Consider the following 10,700-nt stretch of genomic DNA (forward strand, 5'->3'; position numbering starts at 1 on the left):
TCCAAAATGAGAATATAAAATTTCAACTTTTATTTTCAAACTCTGGTATTGGCGGTAGTGAGATTTCAAAATCCAAAATAAAAAATTTCAACTTTTATTTTCAAACAGTGGTATTGGCGGTAGTGAGATTTCAAATTCCAAAATGAGAATATAAAATTTCAACTTTTATTTTCAAACTCTGGTATTGGCGGTAGTGAGATTTCAAAATCCAAAATAAAAAATTTCAACTTTTATTTTCAAACTGTGGTATTGGCGGTAGCGAGATTTCAAAAGCCTAGTTTCTTATATTTTGATTTCAATTTTTTAATCACAATTTAATCTATATGAAATAAATTGTTAGTTTGTTCCCATGTATACTTGTTCAATAGTAAATCAACAATTCAAGATATGCACGCTCTCACGCAAAGATCGAACTGTATTCTGTCTAAATTACTTCTTTTAAACTTGAGATAAAAACAAGCGTGTTGCAGTTTGAAAATGTATATGCATACTGCATGCTGCATAGGTCTACATAAAGTAAACGTGAGTTGGTCAAGTAAAACCAAAAGCCATGGCGTTTCGACACTTTAAAGTTAAATCTATCTAAAAATTTGATGAAAAACTATCAGATTTGTCAGATCTTAGTGGTGAACCTTGTGAATAAACTGTGCTCTGCAGTGCGCTTCTAACAGCTGACTTGTTCTCATGTTCCCAACTCGGAACATCAGGTAGAAATCTCCGTTCCTTAGAGTTATAACTGCGTTCCTGGATAATTTAAATGTTTGATTTTCATTGAACGACAAATATAAATAAAGGAGGTGTAAGCGTAATTTCAAGTGACCTTCCATGCAAGGATGGCAATTTGCCCGATTTACAATGGTATCCTTGAAACCTTAATCTGATCAAAAATGTGGAAGAAACTGACTTTTTTCTCCGTTGCTTCTTGTACACAAGGAATGCGCAAGTCAATTTCGCATGAGAAACCGCAAATGAAAATTAACAGTTTAACGAAACAAAAACATTGATATCTAGTTCATATTTAATCGAAAAAATTTTTCAAGGGTTATACCGTTGTAAATCCGACATTGACATCTTTACATGCAGGGTCACTAAAAATAACGCTTAACAGACCCTTTAAGTTTAATATTTATCGTACCATTATTAGAGTTTACATGCTCAATTAGCTGATCGTTATTAAAATGTTCCCTGCACACTTATATCTTCTTCTTCATTTCTAAGCTTTTTAGAAATTTATTAAGTTTATAAATCAATCTTACTAAATGTTTCAAACTGAAAAACAATAAATCTGACTTTTGTTTTTAATTTAATTGTTTTTCAGTTTTTTTACCTGGAGAACATGACAGTGTTAGATCTTTGCTTTGGTCGAGCTAGCTTGGCAAATACAATTCCTGCCATACATGCCTAAATGTAAATACATTAAACCCACCTATAGTGGACATGAGTCAGACTCTAAATAACAACGCCCAGTATATATATATTTCTTATAACTTGCTAGAGGGTTCAGAACTAGAGTCAATATTGAAATCACACGTGGAGATGTTTTATCAGTACTATGCCTCGTATCCGTTCTATCTCATTCTGTTGGATCTTGTGGAACTAGTTTAACGCGGCCAGGCATCGTCTTCCACACACCCTTGTTTTAGAAGAAGTATACATTTTCGTTTTCAGATTAGCATTGGTTTAAGGATTCATCTCTAATTAGATGATGAGATACATGATTTTATAGTAAAACATTTAACATCGAAAACTACTAGTCACGGGATTTACAAAATGTGGTCTACCTTTTTTTTTACTTTCAAAATTCACGGAAATATTAGGAAATTTGTCCAGATTCCAAATTATTAAAAATCAATAAACGGTTCAAATGTTTTATAACTCCGCCAATTTTAAAAGTAAACAATAACACAAATGATAAACAGACATCTGGCATCTCTGGTGCGTTAAATGAAGATTCACCTTATACTAACTCATGTTTGTTTTCATTAGATCGGCTGCCTTTGTTATTGTTGTTAAGCAAAAACTAGATGAAACTCGGTAGTTACGTTCAACGATACTCTTTTAAATTTCGGGCTCTGGTGTATGCAGATAACATACACACTGCAACCTAGACAGAATGAGAAGGACGAATTTATGCTCTATTACTGGTCAGACTTTGTGACCTCGTAGCTCCTTCATAGTTTTATTTTACGCACAAGCAAATTTATCCTGTTACTGTGAGAAATTTAACGTATTTTTGATTTTCTCAATAGGTCTTTATTAAAAGGAGTTATGATTGAAAACATATAAATAAAATTTCAATCTGACATGAAATCTACCTTAGCTCGACGTGTACAAGGATGTAATGAAAGGAAAGTTATTTCAGAAGTGTATGCATCTTTTGNCTAACCTGAATAATGACACAGATCTAACCTGAATAATGACACAGATCTAACCTGAATAATGACACAGATCTAACCTGAATAATGACACAGATCTAACCTGAATAATGACACAGATCTAACCTGAATAATGACACAGATCTAACCTGAATAATGACACAGATCTAACCTGAATAATGACCCCCAGAATAGATTGGAAGGATTCACATATGATTGCCGCCTCACATAGGTCTGATGTTCCTCGTGACCCATATCTTGAAAAAAACTTTTTTTTCTTTATTTTTTTTTTAATTTTGAAAATGTCAGATGTTTCATTCTTATTTACCTTTTTCATATTTTCCCAATAAAGAAAAAAACTATTTTTACGATTGCAAAACTTTTTTTGAAGAATCTAATTAAGCAGTAAATAATGATTTTAATTTTTAAATTAATATTTTTTATTCATGATACATAAAATTACTTCTTTTTTTTATAGAGTAACAACAAGCATTAGGGTTTATGTAAGTATTAATAAAAAACTATATGAAGTGTCCTGCGTTGCCCGTTTAATAAAAAAAAATGTATTTTGAAGAGAAAAAAATGTTCTTTATTTTTCTCAAAAAATTCAGCGAATTTGGTTCAGCCGTTCAGTCAGCTAAAGCTAACATAAATATAAATACAAAATTATATTTTTTTCAAATTCGAAATTTTTTTTTTCTTCAAATTTTCAAATCTGTTTCTTCAAAATTTAAAATTTTTCTAAAATTCCTGTTACCCAATAGTGTGCTGGGTTTCCACACTGAATAAGAAAGCGGAGGCGAAGTTTGAGATTTCATAAACACATGGAACCCAACCCGAGTCACCCTAGAATATTTTTATTATGTTCATTATATTTATAATGTTCATCTTCATCATGTTCATCATGTCAATCATGCTGGTCATATATGTTAATCAAGCTCATCATGTTCATCATGTTCATAATGTTCATAATGTTCATAATGTTCATAATGTTCATCATGTTCATCATGTTCATAATGTGCATAATGTTCATAATGTTCATAATGTTCATACCGTCAGAACTGACGATGTGGAACTAAAATCCATTTTTTTCTACAGAGGTTTGGTCCATCATTATTACCGAATTTTAAATCATATTTATCATGTTCTCATGTTCATAACGTTAATCATGTAATAATAATGTTCATTATTTTAATGATGTACATCATGTTCATCATATCATATTCATCATGTTTATTATGTTCATTATGTTCATTAAGTTCATCAAGTGTCATGTTTATCATTTTCATCATGTTCATCACGTTCACCTAGTTTATCATTTTTATCATGTTCATAATGTACATCATGTTCATCATATTTACCATGTTCATAATGTTCATAATGTTCATAATGTTCATAATGTTCATAATGTTCATGATGTTCATAATGTTCATAATGTTTATCATGTTCATCATATTCATCATGTTCATCATGTTCATAGAGATTTCATAAACACATGGAACCCAACCCGAGTCACCCTAGAATATTTTTATTATGTTCATTATATTTATAATGTTCATCATGTTCATCATGTTCATCATGTCAATCATGCTGGTCATATATGTTAATCAAGCTGATCATGTTCATCATGTTCATCATGTTCATTATGTTCATCATGCTCATCATGTTCATCATGTTCATCATGTTCATAATGTTCATAATGTTCATCATGTTCATCATATTCATAATGTTCATAATGTTCATAAAGTTCATCATGTTCATCATGTTCATTATGTTCATCATGTTAATCATGTTCATCATGTTCATAATGTTCATAATGTTCATCATGTTCACACCGTTAGAACTGACGATGTGGAACTGAAATCCATTTTTTTCTCTACAGATGTTTGGTCCATCATTATTACCGAATTTTAAATCATATTTATCATGTTCTCATGTTCATAACGTTAATCATGTAATAATAATGTTCATTATGTTAATGATGTTCATCATATCATATTCATCATGTTTATTATGTTCATTATGTTCATTAAGTTCATCAAGTGTATCTTGTTTATCATGTTCATCATGTTCATCACGTTCACCTAGTTTATCATTTTTATCATGTTCATAATGTACATCATGTTCATCATATTCACCATGTTCATCATTTTCATAATGTTCATAATGTTCATAATGTTCATGATGTTCATAATGTTCATAATGTTTATCATGTTCATCATATTCATCATGTTCATCATGTTCATCATGTTCATCATGTTCATAATGTTCATCTTGTTCATAATGTTCATAACGTTGATCATATACATAATGTGCATCATGTTCATAATGTTCATCATGTTTACAATGTTCATCATGTTCATCATTTTCATCATTTTCATCATTTTCATCATGTTGATTATAGTTTATCATTGACTTCATAATCATAAATGATCATGTCTTTTGTTGTTTTCATTATTTTAATTTTTTTTTCATTATTTGAGTCAAAAGCAGAACGGCGTGGTTATCCGGTCCATCTTATTTCAGTTTTGTCTACTTAGTATTCCTCATATTTAACTCTGCAGAGTGCACACTTTTACAGAGTTTATAATAACCTGATTTTGTGGTAGATTATCAGGTTCCAAATCACCGTGGATAAGAGCTATTAAATACCAAATTACAGCAAAAATCAACCTGGAAATAAAAAGTTAAATTATCAGCAAAGGAATTGACCATTGCCTTTGCTGTAAACGCAATTTTTTTTCCTTTATCTTTGCAACCTGATACTTTAATTCAATTTAATTCAAACTTGGATGATTTGATTTAACAGAATTGGGTTGCAAATCAGAGTTTTTGGGAAAGTCTCAATTTTTTTCCATTCATTTTTATTCTAAATAAAAAATACTGTTAAATAAAAGATTTTTTTTCATCAATTCCATACCATGATACAAAAAAGCTTAACGTGAAGACCAGCAGGGTCCATCTCCATTTCATATCCACGCATGTTGTAAATACATCCTAAATTAAATAAAAACTAATAATAATTTTATATCCACGCATGCTGTAACTAAATACATCCTAAATTAAATCAAATACAATAATAATTTTATATCCACGCATGTTGTAACTAATTACATCCTAAATTAAATAAAATACAATAATAATTTTATATCCATACATGTTGTAAATATATCCTAAATTAAATAAAATACAATAATAATTTCATATCCACGAATGCTGTAAATACATCCTAAATTCAATAAAAAAAACAATAATAATTGTGGCTTTATCTCTGAGCAACTTCTCTTTGTACAGTATAAAACAAAAGCAAAAAAAGTTTTAAAATAATTTTACAATAATAAATAACTTTTAAACAAAATTTTTTAAGGTTTCAATCATTCATAACAATTGTGCAGCGTAGACAGACCATTTCACTTAATATGTGATTCTATGACTTACCAGGCAAGCTATTTATTTTGTAACAACATACAATGCACTTGAGTCGTTATGCTTACAAGAATCGTCTTACTTTTATGAATTGTCGTCTTTTCCTAGACACCCTGTAGAGTTGAACATTTATATCTCCAGTCTTAGATATAATCCTTCTTCTACCCACTACACCAGATTTCTAAAGAGGATGTAAAGTTTAATTTCGGCTAAAATAAAAATTTTTAAATAGTTTAAATCCCTGCTGGGGTACTTGAAAACCAGGATATGCTGGGGAAGGGGGTCAATTTGAAAATGTTATTTAAAGGAATTGAGCCTGAGCCAAAAACATTGATTTGCTAATACCATATCTTTGCAGCCCAATTTCGTGGACCTTATTTCAATTTATAATTATAAAAGATTTATACCTTCAGTTTGCAAAGATATAGTTATTTTAAAGCTTAATTTTTTGGCGAAGACTCAATTCTTTTATAACTCTTTAGAGAATCTACATGTTCGATTTGCCGTAGTACCCTAGAGAAGCTTGTTTGAGCAAAATTGAATTAGGAAAACGTTGTGAACAAGTTATAGGGTTTCCACGAAACAGTAGATTCTCTTGCGCACAGTTTCGCGTTTTTTGCACGAAATGAATTTTGTTGCACGAAATTGCGTATTCATTCGAAATCAATATTTTTTGGCACGAAATTGCGGATTAATACACAAAAAAAAAATCATGATTTTTCATGAATACGAAATATTTGTTTCATGACAAATATAAAAAATTTAAATATTTGGATAGTATGATGTGAATTAGTCTCAGTAAAAAAGTTGGTTACCTTCTTTAATGAAAATTTGTAATGATGAATATACTTCAGAGCCGGAGTATAGTGTGGCTCTGATTGGTTTAATTTAGGATTTATTCATTTCCTGGATTTTTTTCTCGAAATTTAACTGAATAGCTCGAGAATAACGAAATGCGCAACTACCAAGATTTTCTTAAAAATTTGCGTGAAATAGCTTTTGCGCATCAATGCGAAATTTACAATTTGCTCAACTGCTAAAATCGTACTTTTTTATTTAACTTTTAAAGATTTTTTTTTGCTCTCAACCACTGGAAAACATTTTTTCTTGAAAAACGTTTTTGCTTTTAAAAGCTGGATTTAAGATTTTAAACAACGTTTTTGCTTTCAACCACTGGGTTTAAGATTTTGAACAACTTTTTTCTTTCACCCACTGGATTCATAAGCAAAAAAGTTGCTGACAAATCTTAAATCCAGGGTTTGAAAGCAAAAATTTGCTGAAAAAGATTAAACCCAGCGGTTAAAAGCTAACAAGTTGCTGACAAATCTTAAAACCCAGCAGTTAAGAGCGAAACCGTTTTTCAATAAAAAATATTTTCCATGAAAGCAAAAAGTTGTTTAAAATTTAAACGGTTGAAACTTGAAAGCAGAAGAGTTGCTGAAAATCATTAAAATGTTGACGAAAAAATTATGATTATAGCGGTTGAACAATTTTTAAATTTCAGAAAAAAGTGGCTTCTTATTCTAGACCGCGTAGAATATAGGCTAGATTTCAACCGCTCCCGCTTCGATTGGAAACCCTGCATGTAAAACTTTAATTTGTAACACATATAATTTTCTTCGGACAACAAAGATTGTAAGCAGTGAACAAGCATAACAACTCCAGTAATATTTAACTCTAGAAAATTATTTAAGAAAAATGTTAACATAAAATTTTCTAGAATTTACTTTAAATTATTACCTTATTAAACGGAGAAAATTTGTCTTTTTTCTTTGTCTCTAGTTCCTAGAAAAGAAAAAAATCTTGGAAAAATAAAGAAAACTCAATAAAAAAAGAAAATGAGGTTACAGTGAAAAGGAATTGAGTCTTTGTCACAAACCCTGCTTTTCCAAGTCCCTATATTTTTGCAATCGTATCGTAGACCTGAGATATTTCAAATCATGATTTCTGTTAGATTTATTAATCAAAGTTTGAAATATGAAAGGTTTACACCTTCAGGTTGCGAGTATATAGTGATTAGAAAAATTGAGTTTGTGGCATAGACTCAATTCCTAAGTCTGAAAAAAATCAAGTTTTTGTATTTTACATTAAATTTTTTTCGGATTCATTTTTTAAATGTTCAGACTTTGCAGAATTGTGAGAAATGTTGATAAAGTACCGCAGAAAATCCTGGATTGATGAACGCTGCAGTAGAGTAGGAGGAAAACTCATCTTTTTCAGCAATCACCTGTTCATTTATAAACATTAATCAAAAATATATTTATTTCCAAAGGAACAGTTGTTGCATGAAGCACGTTGCACTTTCAGGTTTTATGATTTTTTTTTGTTCCGTCAATTTAACCATCTCTGGTAGGGTAAAGAAGATATGACACCACCAATCCCTGTGGAAGCCCTTTTTAGAAAATTTCTTTTTTTAATTATAAAAATCTAGTGCATTCAAAAGTCAATAAAGTCAGACTGAACTTAATGAAGCACGTTGCACTTTGAGCATTTTCAGGTTTTATGATATGTTTTTTTTTGTTCCGTCATTTTAACCATCTCTGGTAGGGTAAATAAGATATGACGCCTAAAAAGTGAAATCTCTGTGGAGCCCTTTATAGAAAATTTCTTTTTTTAATTATAAAAATCTAGTGCATTCAAAAGTCAATAAAGTCAGACTGAACTTTTTTATCTTTGGCAATATTTTTGGCAATATATATATATATGTTAAACAGTAAAAAAGGTGTTTTGCAAAAAGAGCTTCACAATTTGGGAACGATTTTATTGTTAAAAATGTAACTAAAAGGAATTGAGTCTTTGCCCCAAACTCTGATTTTCTAATCACTATATCTTTGGAACCAAATGTTGCAGACATTAGATATTTCAAACTATAAAATTCTGTTAGATCAAATAATCTGAGTTTGAAATATCAAAGGTTTACAACATTGAGTTCTAAAGATATTGAGGTTTAAATGTTTGATTTTGTTCCAAATATACAATTCCTTTAGTAGCTGCAGATAAAAAGTTGATTTTGTTCCAAATATACAATTCCTTTAGTAGCTGCAGATAAAAAGTGCACAGTGACATCAGCTTCACAAATAGTTAGGTGAGGTACTACTTAAATATATTAGAGTATTTTGATATTTTCAAAAATTTCTTCAGGTAAAATTAATCGTCGGTCTGGTATTTAAAATAGACCGGAGATACCTTTATATGCTCAATTTCTCCATCAGGTCTTTCCACTGTTATATAGCAAGGAGAATTCCTTTCTAAATATATTAATTCAAGTAATAAAATCTGATTTTTAAAGTAAAATAAAATGATTAGTTGATCTGAACAGATGAAAAAGAAAAATATATTAAAGACAGAAAAATAGATATAATAATAAATAATAGGAAGGTTAAAGGAATGAATATATATAATAATAAATAATAGGAAGGTTAAAGGAATGAATAGATATAATAATAAATAATAGGAAGGTTAAAGGAATGAATATACGGATAAAATAGGGATATATATAGAAATTAATACAGATGAATATATAAGGGCGAAAATATGGATGAATTTAAGAATGAATACAAAAATGAATATATGGATGAATATCGGGATGAGTATATTTATGGATGAATATTTAAGGATGAACATATGGATGACTATATAGATGACTATATTACCTGGACTATCAAATAAACCTTCATCCGTAAAATCTTCTCCTGATTCGTCTGAATCTATTTTCAATCTTTTTTAAAATATATAAACAAACTTGGCTGAAATATTTCGACACAAAAATTGCTTGTGTTTTAAAAACCCCAAAAAGGCGGGAGACAACATCTTAGAAAAGACCTTAGAAAAATGGTGCGGAGTTGAAATGTATATTCATTTTACCCAAATTACACCCTATCAAGAGGGGAGCCAAAAACATTGATTTGCTAATNCTCTAACAGCCAATTTCCCAAATCACGAATATTAGCAATGCTGTGGCCAACCCTGATATTCTGCAAGGCAGGACGGTTCTGGTAAACTTAGCCTCAGAAATGAACAGAAGTGGTTGCTGGTTGCTGCTGAGCGACCAAAAGTTCCTGAGTAGCACAAGAATTCTTTAATATGCCGGTTAGGATTTTACTGCATGGGGAAATTGCTGTGGGGGAAATTAGTGACTGGGGAAGTTAGTGTTGGGGAAATGAGCTTTTCCACAGCTACATGACTAAAACTTTGTTTTTGAAAAGCCTTTAAAAAAGGTTTATTTACATGAGTCACTTGTAAAATCATTTGTCAAATGTTTTTTACATTTTTCCGATTAAAAAATTATAATAAAACTAGAAGGTTGAAAAAAATGTAAAAAGTTAGATTTTTTGGGGTTTGGAAAAATAATAACATATTATAATGTGACATGTTACTAAATGAATTTNAATAATTTTTTTGAATAAAATTAATAAAAAAGAATAAAGGGTGTTGCCCTGACTACCGCAGTTGATAAAACACTAATAATGAATTCATAATATTTCCTACAGGCTACAGGGCTGGCCCGTATAAAACAAGAACTAGAGAAATTTATAGTAAATATATAATTAAAACCTCGTCAAGATTCCTTAAAACACCTTTTTTCAAATTTACACTATTTTCTGAAAAGATTTCAAACCTTTTAAAAAGCAAAAAAATAACAAACCAAACATTGAAATGATTCTATGTTTCTGCAGCCTGATATTTTAGATATCTGAAATATTGAATTCAGATTTGATTTGATTTTGTAGGGAGTGGTCAATTTCCTTTATATGTATAGAATTAATGCTAGATCATTGTTTTTATTTTGCTAATTTAAATTTAAATTTTTGTGTTAAATTGGCTTGAAATTCAGCGTTGCTCTACTTAGACTTTTGAAACAGATTAAGATCATTTCCGTGGTTCTATACCGAGTGTCCC

General features: G+C 29.9%; 1 protein-coding gene across 1 annotated transcript in view; it reads right to left on the reverse strand.

The window, feature by feature from the left end:
• LOC111703494 (ATP-sensitive inward rectifier potassium channel 12) overlaps positions 1–9,502 on the reverse strand; it is a gene marked incomplete at its 5' end in the record, with an annotated part of 17,568 nt that extends 8,066 nt beyond the window's left edge. The window contains 11 exon segments of the mRNA XM_023475443.1: positions 633–744; positions 1,328–1,401; positions 2,548–2,632; positions 3,133–3,221; positions 4,970–5,048; positions 5,296–5,372; positions 5,884–5,982; positions 7,542–7,586; positions 7,960–8,028; positions 8,988–9,049; positions 9,455–9,502. Of these exon segments, the coding sequence (XP_023331211.1) occupies positions 633–744; positions 1,328–1,401; positions 2,548–2,632; positions 3,133–3,221; positions 4,970–5,048; positions 5,296–5,372; positions 5,884–5,982; positions 7,542–7,586; positions 7,960–8,028; positions 8,988–9,049; positions 9,455–9,502 (839 nt within the window).
• Positions 9,503–10,700: the final 1,198 nt, after the last annotated feature.

Source organism: Eurytemora carolleeae, unplaced genomic scaffold (genome assembly GCF_000591075.1).
Source record: "Eurytemora carolleeae unplaced genomic scaffold, Eaff_2.0 scaffold536, whole genome shotgun sequence".
Taxonomy (NCBI): Eukaryota; Metazoa; Arthropoda; class Copepoda; order Calanoida; family Temoridae; genus Eurytemora; species Eurytemora carolleeae.